The sequence below is a fragment of the Diospyros lotus genome, chromosome 3 (genome assembly GCF_014633365.1).
Source record: "Diospyros lotus cultivar Yz01 chromosome 3, ASM1463336v1, whole genome shotgun sequence".
Taxonomy (NCBI): Eukaryota; Viridiplantae; Streptophyta; class Magnoliopsida; order Ericales; family Ebenaceae; genus Diospyros; species Diospyros lotus.
This window is the reverse complement of record NC_068340.1, coordinates 15,170,656-15,194,170: the sequence shown is the minus strand read 5'-3', so window position 1 is coordinate 15,194,170 and position 23,515 is coordinate 15,170,656. Positions and strand designations below refer to the sequence as shown.

Below are 23,515 nucleotides of genomic sequence, written 5' to 3'. Positions count from 1 at the left end.
TCGAGATATGATATTTCCATATCATAGAGAAAGTGCGCGCTAGATATCTTTGAAGAAACTGGTCTATTAGATTCCATACCAGTTCACACTCCAATGGATCCTAATGTCAAACTCCTACCAGGTGAGGGGGAGCCATTGTCAGACCCTAGGAGATATCGGAGATTGGTGGGTAAGATGAATTACCTAATAGTAACAAGACCTAACATCTATTTCATTGTGAGTGTGAACAGTTAGTTTCTTAACTCCCCATGTGGCTCTCACTGGGATGTTGTTTCCCGTATTCTGAAGCAGTGTTTTAAAAGGCGCTAGGCGCTAGTCGGGCGCCAAGCTGGGGCCTAGCACCTAGGGGGCCTAGGAAAACTGTTATTTATTTTTTTATTTTTTAACTTTGTGATGTAATTTGATGTTATTTTCAATTAAATCAAAGTTGAAAAGCATCAATAATGCAACATAAACCAATAATACAACAATAATGGAATGACAAGTGAAATATAGAATTAAGCATGAGAAAACAATTATTGTAGATCAGTTCTAGGTTCAAACTTCAATAAGACAAAAGCAACAATAATGCAACATAAACCATATTTGAAGAATCTAAGTATCTAATTGGAATTCTTCCTCTCCATATTCTTCCAATACATGATCTTCATCAGACTCAAAATCAAATTCATTGAGCTCTTGCTCATCCTCTTCTTCTTCTTCTGATTGAAAATCATCTTCATGAAGCTCTCTCATCCTAGAACTTCTTCGAGGTTGAAGCATCTCGTCTGCTCCGGATGCTTCACCAATCACTTCCCAAGTAAGCCCCATACCAGGCTCAATTTCTTCATCATCTCCTCCTTCAACAATCCATCCTTGTGCATTGCTGGCATCACTAGCAAGTAGCACATCAACATTCCTTTCCTTCTCCCCCTTTTGCTTGTTCATTAGTTTTGCATTAAATTGGACATAGACAAGATTGTTCAATCAATGCACATTCAATCTATTTCTTTTCTTCGTATGTATCTACATAAATAAAATAGAAGTAATATCAATTTAAATGATAGATAAGTTATTGATATTAAAGAAATATAGTTCATATTTTCATAGGGAGAATGACTTTAAAATATTAATTTTTTTTTAAAATATGCACTAACCCCTTCAAAAGTGCTCCAATTTCTTTCACAACTGGATGAACTATTGGTTAACGAGAGCATTCTTGTTGCCATTCGTTGCAAGTTTGGAGTTTGATTTCCATAAGTCATCCACCATGTAACTACATAAGTTAACAAGTATACAAATTTATACACTAATACACATTAGGAACTAAGAAAAGGATTAAAGGAATTTTATACCTGGATTATAATTGTCATCATTTTTTGCACAGCCTTGAGCTGCCCACACTTTTCCAAAAGCTCCCTCTTTATGAGTATACTTTGGCAACTCAACATTTATGACATGACCTTGCAATTCAAAATGATTATCACCATGATAAAACATCTCCACACAATTAAAAAACCCATCCATCACTTCATTATCAAGATATATAGTCTTATTCTTGAAAAGGTAGTAGGGATTCAAAAGGTAAGCCGCCAAATGCAATGGACTATCTAGCCTATCTTTCACCCTCGCTTCAATAATCTCTATAATAGTCTGATAGTTTTTCTCAAGATTATTTAGGGCCTTCTTAATATCTTCCTTTGCTTGCTTAATCTCTCCATATAAAAAACCCACAGAAGGCTTTCTATCTGCATCAACAATTCGAAGCACCTTCACCAAAGGTGTAAAAACCTTAAGGCATAAAGTTACACCATTCTAGAAAGCAATGCTCATCATAGTAGCATATGCTGCTTTCCCTTTAGCATTCTTTAACCGTTTACACTCCTCCCATTCAGAGCTAATAAACATAGACCTCAATTGGGCCTTTTTCTCCATCAAACTCTGCAAAGTAAGAAAAGAAGAAGCAAATCTAGTGACTCTCGGTCTCACTATATCTCTCTTCTTCGTAAATGACCTCATTAAGGACAAGGTCTTATGGTGTGCATAAATGAAGATTGTCAAACTCTTTGCCTGATCAATGACTTTCTTATATTTTGGCATTTTCCCAATACTTTCAAGCATCAAATTGATGGTGTGAGTAGCACATGATGTCCAAAAGATATTTGGCCTCTTCAGCTTCAATAATTTTGTTGCTCCCATATTGTTGGCAGCATTGTCGGTTACTAATTGGACGACATTTTGTGGCCCAACTTGTTCAATGCACTTGTTCATATACTCAAATATGAGTTCACTTGTATGTGCTTTGTCTGATGCTTCTTTTGAAGAAAGAAAAGCAGTACCCATGCTAGAATTAACACATAGGTTCATGATGCTCCTTTTTCTGTTTGTCCAAGCGTCTGTCATAATAGAGCACCCATTTTGTGCCCACTCTTCTTCATGCTTCTTTAGTAAGTCTTTCATTCTGTCAACTTCTTCCTTTAATAACGGTTCCCTCAACTGGTATTGACTAGGAGGTTTGAACCTCGGCCCAAATTGACCAACCGCCTCAACAAACAATTTGAAGCTATCATGATCAATAGCATTGAAAGGTATACCAGCTTCGTACACCCATCTAGCACAATATCCTTGTATAGTCTATGTTCTCTCTTTAAACAATGCTTCACTAATATTTTGCTGCCTTTGTGTCATTCTCGAACTCAAACAAATTTCAGGACTAATGGAGCTTGCAAACTTATCTATAGGGCCAAGAGTACGAGGCGTTTTTTTGCTCCCTAACTCTTCCAATTCATCTTCATCATCCACTCCTTTCCCCTTGTCAGAAATATTAACCGAGGATATCATCATATATTCCTCCTGCTTCTTATTCTTCTTCTTACTCTTTGCCTCAACAATAGCATTCTTGCATTTAGCTTTATCATTCGAAGAAGATTTTGGAGATCCAGAAACATTTCCGGAAATGTGGCCGATGTGTTCTTTGACTCTGTAAACTCCTCCAGACATAACTTTACCACACAACTTGCATTTAACTTTAACCATGTTCTTTGGATTAATTAACATTCCATACTCCCATCCGACATCATTTGATTTCCTTTTAAGAACTGAGGCGGCATCGGACGATGCTTCCGTACTCCCAATTCCATCCGACTTGACTTCCTTATTTTTTCTTTTTTTTTCCTGAGTAAATTGACTTTGAATGATTGAATTAAAATAGATAATTAAGCTAACTAGCTAACAAACAAAACCAAAAACTAACAATATATAGTCCAAGCAGCACCAGCAACAACAAGCAGCAACAAAGGCAGCTTGCTACATTTGTTGCTTGCTTGCAAGTTGCAAATGTTAATTTTTTAAATACATTAATAATAATAATTAATAAGTATTTGAATAACAAATAATCAGATATTAATATAATTATATAAATACTAAATTAAATAACAGAAAAATAAAAAAAAAACAAAACGGGGAGAAGCAACAGCAAGCAATAGCAGCGTTGCTGCTTGCTTATTGCTGCTACTACTTACCGAAAGAGGCGGAGGCCTGGAGGGTGAGTGAAGATTGAAGAAGATGAAGGCTGAAGCTGCTGCAAGAGCAAGGCTGCAAGAGACAACCGTCAACCAGGGTGTGGCGGTGTGCGAGCAGCGAACACGAGACGGTGGCGACGGCGAGTGAAGAAGGTGAAGTTGCAAGAGAAGAGACAACCAGAGTGTGGGCGTGGCGGTGTGCGAGCACGAGACGATGGTGACGGGCCGACGATGACTCTGCAACTACAAGAGACGGTGGCGACGTGCGAGCACGAGAGAGGCGACGACGATTCAGCAATAGATTGTCGGTGGCGGTGCGCGCGAGAGAGAAGGGGAAATCGACAAGAGAAAGGGGTAACGGGTAAGGAAACAAAACCCTAATCAATTTATACTAAATGCTTCACACGGTTGATTTGGCCACCTTGGCGTCCGCCTTGGCCAGGCGATTCACGCGGCTAGGCGTCTGCCTTGGTCGCCTAGGCGCCGCCTGGTACCGACTAGTCGGGCCAACGCCTAAGGCGGCCGCTTTTTTGTTCACTAAAAATATGATGAGGTGACGTAAATGAAGTTAATCTACGATAATCAAGTTGTCTTGCATATAGTCTCAAATCCTGTTTTTCATGAGAGGACCAAACATATAGAAATTGATTGTCATTTCATCAGAGAAAAGATTTTATTTGGATGTATTGCCACTGGCTTTGTCAATTCAGTCGATCAACTGGTAGACATGTTCACTAAGTCTCTTCGAAGTCCGCATATTTGTTTCATTTGTAATGAGTTTGGTGCAGATGACCTATATGCTCCAGCTTGAGGGGGAGTGTTGGAATATGTTGTAATTAGGTTGTAAATCAGCTTGTAATTAGGCTATCAATCAGTTTGTAATTAGGTCTTAATTTTAGCCTTAATTAATGTATAGAAAAAGGCAACACCTCACCAAGTTCTCTTCTAAGGTTTTCTCCATTTTATTTCTCTGGTTCAACAGTATGCAAGCTTAAAAAGGCACTCTATGGCCTCAAGCAGTCACCGAGAGCTTGGTGTAATATATTTTCTAAGGCCATGAGACACATGGGATATAGCCAAAGTAGAGGAGATCATACTCTATTCATTAAGCACTCAGTAAAAGAGAAGATGACAGCTTTGCTGGTTTATGTGAATGATATAATCATTACAGGTAATGATATTAAAGAACAGAAAGTCCTGAAGGACATCTTGGCCCGGATTTTTGAAATTAAAGATCTTGGTACACTCCAGTATTTTCTGGGAATGGAAGTGGCATATTCTAAAGCAAGTATTTTTCTATCTCAACGCAACTATATCCTGGATTTGTTAAAAGAAACAGGCTTGCTGGGAGAAAAATGAGCTTGCACCCCTATAGAACCTAACATTAAATTGGGAGGAAATTCTAGTAGACAAGGGGAGATACAAGAGATTGTTGGATTGTTTGATCTCTCTCTCACATATCAGACCTGACATTGCATTTGTTGTTTGTTTGATAAGCCAATTTATGTATAGCCCAACTGAGGAACACATGCAGGCAATGAGATGGATACTATGCTATCTGAAAACAACACTGGGTAAGGGAATTTTATTCAGGTCAAGTAATGATTTGGATATTAAAGGCTACATAGATGCAGATTATGCAGGCTTCCTAGCTGATAAGACGCTCTACAACCGAGTATTGTGTGTTTCTAGGTGGGAATCTTGTATATTGGCGAAGTAAGAAATAGGCCGGGTCTAGTGCTGAAGCAGAATTCATGGCCATGGCACTTGGTTTATGTGAGTTATGGCTGAGAATTGTTCTAGAGGATCTAAAAATTACCATCAATGGTCCAATCAAATTATTTTGTGATAATCAATCGACTATTAGTATTGCTCATAATCCTGTGCAACTTGACAGGACAAAACATATAGAAATAGACCATTATTTTATAAAGGATAAGTTGGAAGCAGGTCTGATCCATATACCTTATGTCCTCTGAAAAGCAAGTGGCTGACCTACTAACAAAGGGGCTGGCTACTAGAAAGTTTGAAGACTTGGTATGCAACTTAGGAATGATAGATATTCATTCACTAGCTTGAGGGGGCAACTTAGGAATGATAGATATTCATTTACCAGCTTGAGGGGGAGTGTTGATTCCCATAGAATACACAAAAGAAAGGAAAAGGAAAGGTTGACTAATCATCCATTAGAAGATTGAAAGCTGATCTAAACCTCTGTTTTTTGACTGTTTTTTGAAATTTCTAAAATCGGTTTAGGATACCTTCTTAATTCCAGTTTAGGATACTTTCCTAGAAATTTGTATAGGTAATCTTTCCTAATTTCATTTGTTGTAATCTTTCCCATGTTGTGATTCCTCAACCCTATATCATCGTGTAAAGATTGAATGAAAAGAATTCCATTCTCACAGTAAATAATGACAGAGAACAGTTTTACTCCATAAATTGAATAAAATAATGCACATTGAGCCAAAAGTCAGCAGCCAAATCAGAGTACAGTTATACTTCTATGAATGTAGGAAGAAAGTCATTGGTTTCCATAACATACCATCATGCTAGACGTTTTATATTGCTTTTGAAATATTGGTTGTTATTTTAGCATTCTTAGGGGTTAAGGGTTAAGTTTATCAACTTATGTCTTTACATATCCTCTGATCATACTGAACTGTTTATGGATCATATCCATCAAAGAGATGCAACTTTAGATAGTAATTGCAGTGAATCCTTGTATCCTTTCTAAAACCCTATCTAATTTGAATGGTTTTTACAGATGATAACAGATGAGCTGGAAGCTGGGGGAAAAGTATATTTGGTATATCCAGTCATTGAGCAATCTGAGCACCTGCCTCAACTACGTGCTGTTTTAACTGATTTTGAGGCCATATCAAGTAGGTTTGAGGGTTACAACTGTGGGTTGCTACATGGAAAAATGAAAAGGGATGAGAAGGATGAAGCGCTGAGACAATTTAGATCTGGAGAACTAAGAATACTATTTTCTACCCAAGTAATTGAAATTGGTGTTGATGTCCCAGACGCATCTATGATGGTTGTTATGAATGCTGAGAGATTTGGAATAGCACAACTTCACCAGCTTAGAGGACGAGTTGGGCGTGGAGTAAGGAAGTCTAAATGCCTTTTATTAGCTTCTACAGCTAGTGGCATAAGCCGGTTGAAGGTGATGGAGAAGTCATCAGATGGTTTTTATTTAGCAAATGTGGACCTTCTACTACGTGGACCTGGTGACTTGCTTGGTAAGAAACAGTCAGGACACCTTCCAGAGTTTCCTATTGCCAGGTTAGAGATCGATGGAAATATTCTACAGGAAGCACATCTTGCTGCGTTGGTAAAAAATTATTCCTCTAATTTTAAGTAAATGCACCCTGTTTATGTGAATATTTTTATTTGGTGTTATAAGTTTGCTCACATTGGAAACCATTTTGGGGTCATTTCTTCCATGTAGCATCCATTTTGTGGTGACACTGAGCCAACATTCTATCACATATATATAGACACAGAATGGTACACATATTATGTTTGGATGATCATATAGAAATGCACAACTCTTCAACGCTAATATGTGTAAAATCATTGAACTGCAATTTTCACTTTGAACAGAAAATGAAAAATAGCATTAATATAACCAAGCAAAACGAAAAAAAAGGAAAGAAAAATAGCATTCATATAACATGTGCTAACTAGCAACTTCATTCATTCCCTCTAGCTTTTGAGTTTTCTTTAAACAATAAATTTTGAGTCAGTATTTTTACAGCATATCATTTATTATTTGTTCTTGCACCCATCTAGAATTCATGCAGATGCATACTACATACAATCTCATCAACTAAAATCCTGTATGCTGCTATGAAGGTTCTGAAATTGGGAAGGCACCATCTGGATACAAATATTATTGTGGACTTAACGTGTTTATGTCCATGGTGTCCCAAAATGCAGCAGTACGTGATTACAGCATTTAGGAACTTTTGCTTAAAATCTCTGGATGGTTAAACTTCTCCAGAGATAGGTGCTGCTCACTCTTGCTTATGGTTATCTTATTCAGTCACTCTAGTGCTACTGCATCCATATGGATTATGTTATTGTTACAACCCTAGGGTTTGGATGGGAAATTGAGAAGAGTACAGGGAAGAATGAGACAGAAATGGAGGGAGACAGCAAGAATAGAAGTAGAATGGAGAGGAAGGGAGAGAAGAGCACAAAGATGCAAGAGAGAAATGTCAGAGAGAATTCAAGAGAGAGAAACATTCAATCAATTAGTCAAAAAACTCCTCCGAAAGAGCCTCTCAGGTAGCTTATATAGCTACTCTTACTGTTTGTGCTTTCAGTTATCCTTTTTAACTGAAAGTATTACAACTTCTCATCTAAAACATAAATCTAACTAAGAAATACTAGTTGTAAAAGAAAAAATACAAATCAGTAATTGCCACATGCTTTAGTGACCATTATATCCTAGGGTCATGACAATCCCCTCTCCTTAAAAGATTTCTTGTCCCCAAGAAATCACAGCAAAGTTTTGAAGTGATTATGGCCATTGATTCTGCATGCCTCCCGAAGAAATTACTTCATCCAATTCCCATCTTCACCATCTAGTTTCTTCTTCATCTTTTCTTGTTCTTATATCTTAGTTCTCTTTTCTTTTGCCTTTCCGTTTCTTTTTCTCCAAAAACAACAATACTGTGATTTGTTGCAACACCTAGTTCGACCATCCACCCATTCCCTATTGCTATCAGAATTAATTCCAATTGACCTATCATAGCTTCCACCATATCATCTCTAGTAGTAGAGAGAAATTCAAACTGCTTTGCAAGCCAAAACCAAATTCAATGTTGCTGCTCTCGAATGAGAATTTGAACAAGCACAACAGCAAGAGTCTCGTTCCCCTCAACAACAAATTCCTCCACCATTTTCCCAGCATCTTCTCCTTCCTCATCTTCAGTAGAGGTCTCCTCCATTATCTTTTACTTCCTGCAAATATAAACTATGATCCCCACCAACATCTTTGCTTGATCTCTCTTCCTTGCTAGAGTTTTTAGTTACAACTGGCCGGTCTAACTCCAATTTTTCCTTTGATTCTTGCTCGACATGATTTGCAACCTTAGAAGCTCCTTCAATCTGTTGGCTACTCTCAGACCTCAGTAGATCCGTTAGGATGCAGCCATCTTGACCATTGACCTTAGTTCGTCTTTCAAACCACTAATAAAATTGGAAATGTAGTATCGCTCCGTTAAGGCAGGTTGCAAAGTCAACATCAAAGGCCTTAATTCTTCAAACCAACCTGTTTAAGTTTATGAAATTCATCAATCACATAGATTATTAACTTCTCTCCCGACCGGTCACCTCGATCCTCCACAAACTCAATCCAATTAACCTCAATTTTAGTTGGAATACTGACTGGATACATCCTAACAAGTCGAACCAGCAATTCGTCCATTCGGTCCAGCTTTTTGCTTGAAGTTAGCGCAACTTTTCTCCCACGATTACACAATACTTTCCCTAGTTTTCTCAGTTCCTCTGGTCGCTGCCATTTCCACAGTTCGTCTACTTCCAATTATCGTTTATGATCACTTCCAACTAGACGAACTGAATATTACAATGTTTTAATAGAATTGTGGCACGAAATCAAACTGTTAGGTTGTATGGTTGTGTATATAGTACACCTAGGGTTAATCTTAAGTTATAAGCCGTGGCCCATGGCCCGTTTAGTATTTTGTATATATATAGGTGTATAGTTTATGAGTTTAATTAATTGAATATACATACCAAAAGCTAGGGTTTTCTTTCTCTAAGCTTCACATGGTATTAGAGCCAAAATACAAACCCTAGCCGTCGTCGCCGCCAACCGCCGTAGCTTGCCGTGTTACCGCCGTCGTTACCCACCATGTTCTCGTCGCTCGCGCTACTGATCTGCATCGGTTCTCCATCGTTCGGCCATCGATCACACGCACAGCCGTCATAGTTGCATTCGCCAGCCTCCGATCTGTCGAACCCCGGAGGCCCATCGCTGTTGTCGTTGCCACGCGCTGCCTCTCTCGCACTGTTCATGAAGACCTTTTTTTTGCTTCGATCTCTCTCTCCAATGCTCTGATCGGAACGCCGTCTTCATCGTTGGACTCGCCTCCTTCAGTTCATCCCAGTCCCAGTGATTTTGTCGCCAGCCTTCGCCATCAGCCGTCGCTCCAGCACGCCTCCTCTGCTTCATTTTTTGTGTTAGATTATCCATCCTTTCTTTTTGGCTTATTTAACCCCTTTTGTTTCAAATCTATTAATCTTGTAGGGCTCCCTTTCATCCAAGATGGATGGTACAAGTAAATCTGGCTCTTTCTTTGGTATTCTGTCTCTCTCTCTAGCCATTGCTATTGAGAAGCTAATGGGCAGTTCCAATTATATCTCCTAATCCAAGGTGGTTGAACTATGGTGTATGGGTCAAGGTTTACAAGATCATCTAACTACCAAGGCTAAGAATGTGACCACAGACAAAACTGAGTGGCAGAGAGCTGATGCTTTGTTGTGCAGTCTCCTGTTGCAGTCAATTGATCCTACTCTTCATCTGATCTATACTAACTATATCATGTGCTGTGAATTGTGATCTCATGCCAAGGCGTTATATACAAATGACATTCAATGTCTGTATTCAGTGTTGTCTAATTTGCTTAGTTTACGACAATAGGGTCTTAACTCTTCCTGATTTTCTTGGTCGGATGGCCTCTATTAAAGTTGAATTTAACTCCTTGTTACCTGTCGGTAAGACCACTGCTGAGGATCTCGCTCAGCGGGATAAGTTCTTCATGGTGTGTACGCTTGCTACCATTGATCCTAAGCTTGCTCCTGTTCGATTCTAGCTAGTCCTACTATACCTACTATGGATGAGGTGTATTCTCGTCTTCTTCGGGTTTCATCTGTTCCTACAATGCCTCTCTCTTCCGCAGGTGATCATTTAGTTGTGGCTTCACAGGTTCAGAGTAGTGGCGAATAGGGAGGAGATTGTGGTTATTGGGGCAAACGCCCCAAGTGTGACTACTGTCACAAGTGGGGGCATACTAAGGATCAATGTTATAAGTTGCATGGTCGCCCTCTTCGTGTTGATGTTGCTCATGTTGATGGTTCTCGATATGAGTCATTTGATAGTCATCCACCGCAATCTGTCATTCTCACTGGGGTTGACTATGATGAGTATCTCAAGTACAAGACATCCCAGCAATCCTCATCCACAGTTGCTTCTATTGCCCATTCTGGTGATTACACTGCTTGTCTCGCTCAGTCATCCCCTTTAGGACCGTGGGTCTTGGACTTAGGTGCTTCTAACCATATCTCTGGTAATCCCCATTTGTTCTCTGATTTTACTAATTTTATTTCTTTACCTTCTGTAACATTAGCCAATGGGTCCAAAGCTGTTGCTAAAGCTGTTGGCATTGCCAAACCCTTACCTTCTCTGCCTTTAGATTTTGTTCTTTATCTTTGTCATTGTCCCTTTAATCTTGTCTCTGTTAGTAAACTTACTTGTGCCTTAAATTATTCTATCACCTTTGATCACCATTTTGTTACTATCAAGGATCGCGATACGGGACAAATGATTGGCGTCGGATGTGAGTTGCAGGGTCTCTATCATCTAAACCTTCCTGCAGCTCCTGTTACTTGCTTGGTGACTGGGTCTCCTCAGTGTTGTTAAAGGCGCAAGGCCCCTTAAGGCGCAACCATCTCGCCTTGCCATGCCCAGGCGAGGAGAGATCCAGCCAAGCGCACCTAGGCCCTTCAGGTGGACCTCCCCCAGGCGCACCTCCCTCAGGCGCAGTTGAAAAATCAGCATGTTTTATTTTTTAAACATTTTTCTGTTAAAACTTAAACAGAAAGAAAATAATAAAATACAATATTAAAAAATCAACAAAACTCAAAAATATCATCATGCTCCAGCTCATCTGATTTCTAGAAGGCCAAAAGACTACACCTCCACACCAATTGTCTTACGCAACAACACTCTCTTCTCACGCAACACAACAAGCCAGTAACTGCAACTCTTCAAGTTCTTCTCCAGTTCTGATTGAGGTGCTTCACTGCTTCTCCAGGCCAAGGTAACATATCGACAATCCCTTCTTCTTCTTCTGCTATCCTTCTTCGGCAATCCTTGTTGCTTCTTCTTCTTCTTCTTCTTCGACAATCCTTGTTGCTTCTTCTTCTTCTTATTATTATTATTATGCGGATGCTTCTTAATCTTACGTTGCTACTATCCTTCTTCTTCTTCTTACACGGCTGCTTCTTACGTTGTTGCTATCCTCCTGCTCCTTCTTCTTCTTATTACACGAATGCTTCTGAATCTTACGTTGCTGCTAAACTTCCTCTTCTTCTTCTTCTTCTTCTTACGCTGCTGCTACTGCTAGCCTGCTTCTTTTTCTTCTTCTTCTTCTTTCTTATGCTGCTACTGCTACTTCTTCTTCTTCTTCTTCAGTTCTTTTTTTTTTTTTTTAATTTTTATTTGTTGATGCCTGCTGCTGCTGCTTCTTCTTCGTTTTTCTTTTATTTGTTAATGCCTGCTGTTGTTGCCTCTTTCTTCTTGTTGTCCTGCATCAGTTCTCCATTCCCGAAAATCCCACCACTAATTAGAATTCTTTTTCAACCCTTCCCTTCCTTGGTTGAAATTCAGCCACTTATTGATCCATGCTTCTTTTCAGAATTTTTTTACAATGTTTTTTCAAATTTATGATTCCTTGCTTATGATGATTATAGCAGATATCCTAATCCTAATGGCATCTGATTCAAATGCTCCTAGTGGCTCCTCTAGCCGTGGTAGAAAAGATCCAACATGGAAATATAACACAGTGCTAGATCCAAATGACATAAACTCTTTAAAATGTAATTTTTGTGAAAAAATAACGAAATGAGGGGTTTACCGAGTTAAACAACACCTTGTTGGAGGGTATAGGAATGCCAAAGTTTGTCCAAAATGTCCTTTACATGTTAAAGAAGAAATTAGAGAGTATATGTCGAAAACGCTAGAAGAGAAGAATAATAGTGATGTTATACCAGATTTTGACGACATTGATACTCTTGGAGATGATGATGATGATGAAGTGGTTTTTGAAAGAAGTGTTAAAAGGCCTATGTCTTCAAGTTCAAGTCAAGGTTTAACTATGCAACAAAAAAAGCAAAGGATGAAAGGGCCTTTGGATTTGCTTTTGCCTCCTAAACCTAAAGTGAGCATTGGGAAGCAAACAACAATGGAGACCCATGTCAATAAAGAACTAAGGGAGAATGCTTGTGTTTGGTTTTCAGGATGGATGTATGAAGCTAGCTTGTCTTTCAATGCAGTCAAGTATCCAAGATTTAAGCCAATGATTGAGGCTATTGGTTGAGTTGGTCCAGGCATGAAACCTCCTAGTTATCATGAGGTGAGAGTTCCTTATCTTAAGAAGGAGTTGGTACGCACAAATGAAATTATGAAGAGTCATAAGGAGGATTGGCCTAAATATGGATGTTCCCTTATGTGTGATGGTTGGAAGGATAAGAGAGAGAGAGATCTTTGCTTAACTTTTTGGTAAATTGTCCAAAGGGAAGCATGTTCATTAGATCCATTGATACTTCCTCATATGCCAAGGATGCTGTTAAAATATTTCAATTACTTGACCAGTTTGTAGAGGAAGTACGTGAAGTAAATGTGGTTCAAGTTGTCACTGATAATCCCTCGGCTAATGTTTTAGCTGGTAAGTTTGCTATTTTTTAACTTTTACCTTTGAATGATGTTGATGTTGTTAGTTTAATGATAGATTTTTAACTTGTCTTATAGGAGACTTCTTAATGGCTAAGCGAAAGCACTTATATTGGACACCATGTGCTGCCCATTGCTTAGACTTAATGTTAGAAGATATTTTTAAACTTCCTATATTGAAGAAGACTTTTCAAAAAGCATGTGCAGTAAATGGATTCTTGTATAGCTTTACACAAGTGTTGAATATGATGAGAACATTCACAAAAAAGAGAGAGATGCTAAGACTTGAGAAAACAAGATTTGCCACGGCTTTCCTCACCCTTTCAAGACTTCATAAACAAAAAGCCAACTTGAGGAAGATGTTCACTTCAGAAGAGTGGACTAACTCTAAATTTGTAAGAGAAGCACATGGTAAGCTCGCATCTCAAACAGTGTTACAAGATTCATTTTGGAAAAATGTTCTTTATGCTCTCAAGGTGTCAGACTACTTGTCAAGGTACTTAGAGTGGTAGATAATGGGGATAAGCCTACTATGCCTTATATTTATGAGGCTATAGATAGGGCAAAAGAAGCCATTGCAAAATCTTTTGATGATGAAAGGAAATACAAGCAAATATTTGAAATCATTGATGGGAGGTGGAATATTCAATTGCATCGTCCTTTACATGCAACTGGATATTACTTGAATCCAGAATTTTTTATTCAAATGCAAGCATTGGAGAAGATCAAGAGATTATTGATGGGTTGTATCAAACCATAGAGAGGTTAGATCCCACTGCAGAGGTGCAAGACAAAATTTCTAAAGAGCTAAGCTTGTATAAAAATATTGAAGGGATATTTGGAAAACAAATATACATAAGAGGAAGGAATCAATTGGCACCAGATAATATGGTTTTTTAATTAATAATCTAAGTAAGTCTAATCATTAGTCTACAACTAGCAATTTTCAATTACTGATTATGGTATTTTTTTTCCTAGTTGAATGGTGGTCTCAATTTGGTACTGCAACCCCTAATTTGCAAAAGTTTGCCATCAAGATATGTAGCCTCACTTGTAGCTCTTCAGGTTGTGAAAGGAATTGGAGTGTCTTTGAGCATGTAAGAGTGTTTTATCTTATTCTTAATATTCACCACTAAAGGTGTATGATTTCCTATTTCTTTAACTTATTGATTCTAATTTAATTATGACAGCTTCACAGCAAAAAAAGAAATCGATTGAAGCAACGTCTCAATGATTTGGTATTTGTCAAGTATAATAGAGCTTTGAGACGTCATTTCAGTTTGCGTAAATCAATTGATCCAATTTCTTTAGATGAAGTTGATGAAAGTAATGAGTGGTTGCTTGGGGCAATTGATAAATTTGGAGAGTCAGATGATGAGCTGGTACATGAAGATCATGATTTGACATGGGCTGATGTTGCTATGGCATCTGGTGTTGAAGAAGCTAATCACTCAACTAGATCAAAAGCGACTTCAACTTCAAATTTGACAAGGGGGAGGGGGACAAGGGCATCAACTTCAAATGCTCCAATGGATCTTGACGAGGAAGAAGAATATGGAGAGGGAGATGACGGAGAAGAAGATATTGGAGATGAGGATACATTTGATCTTGATGATGGGGATGATTTATAGTTTATTATGTATATCTAGTTAATCCTAATTAAAATTTAGCCATTTAGGACCTATTAATGGTTTAAGCTTGATCATTTAACTTTTTCTTTTAAGTTGACTGTTGACTTAAAGTCTTAAAATTAACATTTTTTGGTGGGTTTTGCTTAAATTTAATGACATTTTTAGTACTATTTTGTTGTCTTTTAATTATATATGTCAAATATTAATTTTGTTTTTTATTTGTGGTGTTTAAATGTCGATTCCTTTTTTTGATTTGTTGAAATATGATGGGATTTAATTTGCTGAAATTTACAGGTATGTCATGAAGTATGTTTATAGATTTATTTAATATATGTTGAATTCTTGAATTTTTTGATAACATAAATGTTGATATGTGATTAGGATCTATTTTATGACTTATTATTCAATTAAGAAGTATATTTTTCTTTCTTCTTAGTCAGCATGCGTGTTGCACCTGCCAAGCGAGTGCCTCGTCTTGCGCCTTGCGCCTCAAGTTCCAAGACCTTTTGCACCTTAGTGTGCCTTGAGCCTTTAACAACACTGGGTCTCCTACTCTTCTCTACAATCGTTTGGGACATCCTAGTTTGGCTAAATTTCAGAAGATGGTCCCCAATTTGTCTAGTTTGTCTTCTTTTCATTGTGAGTTTTGTCAACTTGGGAAACAGTCTCGCACTTCTTTTCCAAAACGTGTCAATAATCGGGCTTTGTCCCCGTTTGCTTTAGTTCATTCCGATGTCTAGGGTCCTAGTCGTGTCGTGTCTGTTTTGGATTTTCAATATTTTGTAACGTTCATTGACGATTATTCTCGTTGCACACGGTTATATTTAATGAAAAATCGTTTTGAGTTATTCTCAATTTTTGAATCATTTTGTGCTGAAATCAAAACGTAATTTCATACCTCTGTTCAAGTATTGCGTAGTGACAATATCCCTGAGTATTTTTATATTCCCTTTACTACCTTTATGTCTTCTCAGGGGATCTTGCATTAAAATTGTCTTGTGCCTATACACCACAGCAAAATGGGGTTGCTTAACATAAAAATAGACATTTGATCGAAATTGCTTGCACTCTTCTTCTACATCATGATGTCCCCTTTCGCTTTTGGGCTAATGCTGTCCTCGCTGCTTGCTATCTCATTAATAGAATTCCCTCATCGATTCTTCATCACCAGATTCCTCACTCTCTCTTGTTTCCTGATCAACTGTTATATCTTCTTCCTCCTCGTGTCTTTGGTTGTACCTGCTTTGTCTATAACCTTTCTCTTGGTCAGGATAAATTGTCTGCTCGGTTCATCAAATACATTTTTCTTGGTTACTCTCACCTTAAGAAGGGTTATCGGTGTTATTTTCCTAACACCCGCCGCTATTTTCTTTCGGATGATGTTACCTTCTTTGAGTCATCTCCTTTTTACTCTTCACCTCATTTCGAGTGTCAACCCATTTCTGAGGCAATCCCTCTTCCCTCGAGTCCTCCTGCTCCTATTCTCCTTGTTCCTTCTTCTACCCCATTGCAGGTTTATCATCGGCGTCATCAGCCTCAGTTTCATCCTGGTGGCGACGTTGTTACTAAGCCTTCTCCAATGTCTTCTACTACTTCAGCGACTCCTACTGCCTCATATCCTGCTCCAGTCTCTCCACCTACTGTGGCCCTACCTTCTGAGGATCTACTTCTTATTGACCTTTAGAAAGGTACCCATTCTTCTCGCAATCCTCACCCCATTTATAATTTTCTTAGCTATCACCATCTCTCGTCTCCTTTTTGTGCTTGTGTGTCTTCTTTATCCTCTGTTTTTGTCCCTAAGACTGTTCGTGAGGCACTTTTTGATCCGGAGTGGCGACAAGCAATGGTCGATGAGATAACTGTTTGCATTCCAATGGTACTTGGGATTTGGTTCCTTTACCCCCAGGGAAATCTCTTGTCGGATATCGATGGATCTATACTGTCAAGGTGGGTCTTGATGGGTAGGTTGATTGCCTTAAGGCATGTTTGGTTGCTAAGGGGTATACTCAGGTTTATGGTCTTCACTATGGTGACACTTTTTCCCCTATTGCTAAGATGTCATCAGTGCGTTTGTTTCTCTCTATAGCAGCTATGCGCCACTGGTCGTTGTATCAGCTAGACATTAAGAATGCCTTCTTACATGGTGAGCTTAAGGAGATTTATATTGAGCAACCTCTTGGATTTGTTTTTCAAGAGAATTCTGAGCTGGTTTGTAAACTCCTTCGCTCAGTATATGGGTTGAAACAGTCTCCTTGAGTTTGGTTTGGTTGCTTCAGTGCTATCATTCAGGGCTTTGGTATGACTCGTAATGAGTCTGATCATTCGGTTTTTTATAAACACACATCACATGAGAGGTGTATATATTTGATTGTCTATGTGGATGATATTGTTATTACAGGTGGTGATCAGGATGGTATTGTTCAGTTGAAGAAACATCTTTTCCATCATTTTCAGACTAAGGATTGGGGTTACTTAAGTACTTTCTTGGTATTGAAGTTGCTTAGTCTAGTTCTGGTGTTGTTTATCTCTCAGCGAAAGTATGTGTTAGACATTCTGGAAGAAATTGGGATACTTAATTGTAAACCTATAGATTCTCCTATGGACCCTAATGTAAAGCTTTTACCAGGACAGAGGGAGCCTCTTGTAGATCTTGGGAGATACCGCAGGCTAGTTAGAAAACTTAATTATCTCACTATCACTCGGCCTGACATTTCTTTCTCAGTCAATGTTGTCAGTCAGTTTTTACAGTCTCCTTCCGATAGCCACTGGGATGCAATAGTTCAGATTCTCAGGTATATTAAGGGAGCCCCAGACAGAGGACTATTGTATGAGGACAGAGGTCATACTCAAATAGTCGGATATTCTGACACTGATTGGCCAGGTTCTCCCCCTTGATAGACAGTCTACTTCAGGATATTGTGTTCTGGTTGGAGGAAACTTGATATCTTGGAAAAGTAAGAAGCAGGAGATTGTTGCAAGGTCGAGTGCAGAAGTAGAATATCATGCTATGGCTGTGGCAACGTTTGAATTTATTTGATTAAAACAATTGCTTCAGGAGCTTAAGTTTGGGGAGGTATCACAGATGAGATTAATTTGTTGTCATCAAGCTGCATTACATATTGCCTCGAATCCAATCTTTCATGAGGGGACCAAACATATCGAGATAGATTGTTACTTCATGTGAGAGAAGATTTTATCTGATTGTATTACTATAGATTTTGTCAATTTCAATGACCAATTAACAGATGTTTTTCCGAAGTCTCTTAGGGGTCCTCGAATTGAGTATATTTGTAGCAACTTGGTGCATATGATATATATGCTCCAGGTTGAAGGGGAGTGTTGAGTTGTATGCTTATGTGTATATAGTACACCTAGGGTTAATCTTATATTAGAGCCCGTGGCCCATGACCCGTTTAGTATTTTGTATATATATAGGTGTACAGTCTATAAGTTTAATTAATTAAATATACATACCAAAAGCTAGTGTTTTCTTTCTCTAAGCTTCACACAAACAATCACTCCTTCTCAAGCATCTTATCATATTTGACACTATTCATAACAGTGCCAGTTTATATCATAGAATAGATCAATTTCCTACTACAATTATGTTAAAACATTGTAATATTCAGTAACTAAGATAATACCTTGTTGAGTAGTCCTGATGGCAGATCGAATCTTGAAGCATTGTTAGATGTTTTTAAGGTTTGAATAAATTTCTTGCACAGCTGTTCAGATATCCTTCGTGGTTTTGTAAAACAATTATGTCCTTATCTTTGGCTCTATGGAATTGTTGAGCCAAGCCATCACAATAGAATTCTCGACATCCCAAGTTGAGTAGTGAGGTGGTGTTGTTGGAGGCATGGGAAGTGAGCCATCAAGATAAGCTCCCACATGATCCTGACACTGGAAAGATTGCATAACTTGCAACAAGTTGTCGAACCATCTGTCCATCTTAACCAATTTTGTTTATTAACTTAGATTTCCTCTACTTTGTCCAACCATAGTTCCCAAGTAAAACCCCTAACCACAACTTAGGATCTTTTATTTTGATGCCACTTTAACATAGGGAAAGATATAAAGATAGCAAAACAACTATAAAATATGATAATATGATCAAAGTTGGAATGATAATATGATATTACCATTTAAGAATACCCGAAGCATTACAGCAAGAACAACATACTGTTAAAAAAATTAAAATCAAATTTTGATTCTCTGTCATGGCCAAGAACTAAGTGACAAGGTTGTTAGGAGTTTACAAGATTAAAAGTGATAAGAGAGGATTACTAGATTAAAAGTGATAAGGTTCCAAGATTAAAGAGATGAGACAATTACAAAAGATAATTCTATCAAGATTAAAGTTCAATTGATGAACTTTATCTTCTAAGCCTTGCTCAAATTTGTTCCGAATTTTTAGAAGATATTTTAGATGATTTCTTGTATATATCCCATACATTCAATAAAAGATCAAGAAAGCTTTCCAAATTAATCTAGTAAATCTTCCCAAATACTCGAGTAAACTCTCCAATTGCTCGAGTAAGCTTTCCAATTATTCAACTTATTTCATTCTTGTTCACGTACCAAGCCTTTATCCCATTATGTGGAGATTAAGTACATGAATTGGGCTTGCCAATCATTGTTGTTAAAATCCCGATTTTACGCGTACGATTTTACGATTTTACGATTCGAAGACCCCCAAACGATTCAAATCCCATGTAAAATCCAATTTGGGATAAAATCCTATAAAATCTCGATTTTACATGTACGATTTTACGCTTCAGAGATCCCCAAACGATTTTACGATTCAAAGACCTCTATTGATTTAAGTTGTAATTTAGAGGATGCTTCTAACGTCTCAATGTCACATAACATCTGACATTGGAACTTATGCAATGAATTTTTATATTTTGCCTCTAAATTGGAACTTGATTTAACATTGATTACATAAATTCCAATGTCACATAGCATCTCTAACATTAATTGCATAAGTTCCAATTTACTTGATTTAAATTATAATTTTTACTTGATTTAACATTGATTGCATAAGTAAATCAAGACAAACAAGTAATTAATTAATGGACCACCCAACTCCAAATTGGGATATTACTTGATTTAATCAATGTTAAATAAAAAAAAAATTACAATCTAAATCTAATAGAAGACATTGGAAGCATCATCTAAAGAATTTTAAGCTATATTTTACCTCTAAATTACCTATATTTTGCCTCTAAATTGCCTATACCAACCTGCTAGTTTTTTAGCTATATTTGGGAAGTATCATTTTTTGAATTATAATAAGGAATAATCAAGTTATTAAATAATATTAATTCATTTTCTACAAAATTATATTATTATAAACATATATTTACAAAAATTAAAGGGTATTTTTAATTATCTCTAAAATCTTACGATTTTACGATTCGATTTTACGATCCGATTTTATGGACCCTTTGTCGATCCCACTTAAAATCTCGATTTTAACAACCTTGTTGCCAATCATTTATACTATGGTCTTATCTTTGGTAAGACTCTTATAACCCATTAGTATCTAAGTGTCTTCCAGTAAGTTTTTCTTGGTTTTCTTGTACCTACTCTCCTAGGTACTTGTTATGTTCTACCCACTCTCTCCACAGGAGCATCTATCGGTTTTCTTCTCACAACCAAAATCCTTTCTCATGCATGTTATCTTAAATAAGAGCCACTTAACCTAATCACAAATAATCTCATGTCTAATTTTATCTTTTCTTGTATGGTTGCACATCCATCTTAGCATCTTTATTGTCTAACATTCTATGCTATATACAATAAAGTTGGTCTACAAAGTATAGACTAGGTGTCTTAAGAAACTACTTATTGTTGGAAGCTGTAAACAAAATCTTAAAGTATCTAAAAACAGCACCCAGGAAAGGTCTACTGTTTTCTAATCAAAGCCATTTAAACATTGAGGGGTATTAAGATGCAGATTGGGCTGGTTCCCTAGATGATAGAAGGTCAACCTCAAGCTACTGCACTTTTGTTGGAGGTAACCCAGTTACATGGAGAAGTAAAAAACAGTCCGCTGTGTCTAAGTCTAGTGCTGAAGCTAAGTATAGGGCAATGACCCTTGGTGTATGTGAATTATTATGGGTAAATAAAGTCATGGAAAAACTGGAATTTCCTAGAAAAGGGCCACTATTACTGTATAGTGACAGTAAAGCTGCAATAAAAATTGCTGGTAACCTTGTTCAACATAATAGAACTAAACATAAAGAGATTGATCGACATTTTATAAAGGAGAAACTCACTAATGGCCAGTTATACATCCCATTTGTTCAGTGTAAGCATCAACTGGCAGACACTTTCACTAAAGCTTTACAAAGCAAGGACTTCCTCTCCATGATATACAAGATGGGCATGAAGGACATTCATACACTGCCTTGAAGGCGAGTGTTGGAAGTCTCGTATTACTACACACAGATGTTACATTTACAGCTGTTGTAACTGTAAATGAACAGTTATGCTTATTTTGGAAAGATTTGACTTATTGGTACATGATTATGGAAGACTGATTCTATGGAGGAAATCAGAAAGACGGCAATGATTGATTGGAAGTTATATCTTGTATATAGACTGTCATTCGAAGATTATTTCCTTGTATATAGTTTCCTTTTCTAGACTATTAATCTGTAAATACCAATGATATGAATAAGAGTATTGCTGAGAGGTAGGGTGTCTTTTTCTACCATTTCAAATTAGCCTAATTGCCTACTATTACTAGGGTTACAAACAAGAAAAATAGAAACACTGATAGATCAAAGAATATGATCATGCATCAAGAGTCCTAGTTGTCCACAAACTGAGCTGGTGCTAAACTTGCCCTTGCCGAGTTGGGGGTATTGACATTGATTTCTTGATTCTTTGTATGAGTTGTATGGATTTGCGTACAAATTGTATAGTGAGTTTGATCTTCTTTTCAATATTTCATTTGATTTCTTAGGGTTTTTTTTCCATTTATGTACAAGATTAACTCTTATCTAGATATGTACCAAACTATGTACTAGTAAATCCATAAATATGCTTGCCTTGTTTAGCATGAATAGTGTGAATGTCCTTCACTTCTAATAAATTGATCATCACTGTTGGCACTTGAGCTAAGAAAACACAGATAAATACAAGAAACATGGATAGATATTTTGCTGAGTTGATTGACGAGTTGGATATGACATGAACATTTTATAATCTCTACTCTCAATTTTTCAAAAATGAAGACAACATTGGAAGAACATGGAAAAATAAATGTTATATGTGAAATGTACAGTTTTTTTCGTGAAAACTTTTTTTATATTCATTTATTAAAGGATTGGAAAATAAATGTAAATAGAAAGGCCTAAGTTTACCTTTGTTCAATTCCCAAACACATTCTGGGTTATCTTTCTGACATTGTTCCGGATTGGTTCCTATTTGTCAAATTTAGCTAAGAAATTAACAGGCTTGAATTTAAACTATATTGTCTTTATCTATTGGTGTGCTTGAGTAGTTCTCTTCCAGCTTGGGATATGTTTCATGTGAGATCATCATCTTCAAAAGAAAAAGCTTAATATATCCTGTTGTTCTATTGCCAAACAAATTCTGGGGTGTTTTGATTTTTTTTTCCCCATTTGGTTGCTGTTTATAAGGCTTACAGAAGAAACAAAGAGTAACTTTTTTGTTTATTATATTAGCATTATTATTATCTTTGGGTAGTTGAGTTATTCTCTTCAAACTTTTAGTGTGTTTCATGTGATTTTCTTCTATGCGACACTCACATGTCCCAAATGTATTTTAAATGATAAGACGCCATGTTTGAACGAGATGCTGTGTATATGGTATCAGTTACCAGCTTCACACAGAATTTTCATATGTTAAAAAGGCCGGGCGGCCCACTTACATTGGAAGTCTTTTAGCATTTTCTTTTCCTTGCTGTTGTTCTTTTATCACGTGAAGAAGCTTCAGAAGCTCCAGTATTCATTTGATGTACGACTTAAAACAGAAAGAAGAGTGTTTTTGTGTTTGTGTGATCAAAGTGTGCTGTGCTTGGATTTGGATTTGGATTTGGATAGAAAGCCAAATATGTTAATTGTGTTTTGTGGGATCAAAGTGTGCTGTGATGTGCCTCTTAATGACAGAATATTACTTGGCTTGTATTTTATGTGCAGAAAATTCTAGGAGTGTCTCATGATTTGCAGAAATTCCCAGAATTGAAAGCTGAGCTTAGCATGCGACATCCACTTTCCGTGCTCGGTGATTGAGGTTTTTTTTTGTTTATCTTTCCAGACTCTTGGTGCTGCTTTCTCTTTGTTTGTACTAATCCACGCGTCCTCTCCTCTGTACTACTGTTGGAGGGGAGGGGACAAAGTGGGAGCCATATATATATATATATATGTTTATATTTAATGACATGTATAACAGCCCATTTGGTTGGTTTTTCTTTCTTGTTTGCTAAACAACAATTCTGTCAAGCAGGGTGGTAGCGCAACATCTGAATTAGATTCTTTGGTTGTAAGTGATGGTTAAGATTAGATCTTATGGATCTCATGGATCTGGACCTAAATAAATTTGAGTCTAATGAATTTTCACCAGATCCCGATCCAAACCTAAATTTTTGCTATTATAAAAAAAAAAAAAACAACGCTTAAAATAATCTAATTGCTGATAGC

General features: G+C 37.3%; 1 protein-coding gene and 1 long non-coding RNA gene across 4 annotated transcripts in view; both read left to right on the top strand.

Annotated features, from left to right (window-relative positions):
* The window catches only part of LOC127796823 (ATP-dependent DNA helicase homolog RECG, chloroplastic), a 71,720-nt gene extending 48,434 nt beyond the window's left edge, over positions 1-23,286 (top strand). For all 3 annotated transcript variants that reach the window (XM_052329224.1, XM_052329225.1, XM_052329223.1), the window contains 2 exons: positions 6,268-6,840; positions 23,015-23,286. In XM_052329224.1, the coding sequence (XP_052185184.1) occupies positions 6,268-6,840; positions 23,015-23,107 (666 nt within the window). In that variant the 3' untranslated portion in view covers positions 23,108-23,286. The remainder of the gene's footprint in view (positions 1-6,267; positions 6,841-23,014) is intronic.
* On the top strand, positions 6,848-14,762 carry LOC127796824 (uncharacterized). Its single transcript, XR_008022100.1, has 2 exons — positions 6,848-14,306; positions 14,400-14,762. It is a non-coding gene; the product is annotated as an uncharacterized LOC127796824 (long non-coding RNA).
* Positions 23,287-23,515: the final 229 nt, after the last annotated feature.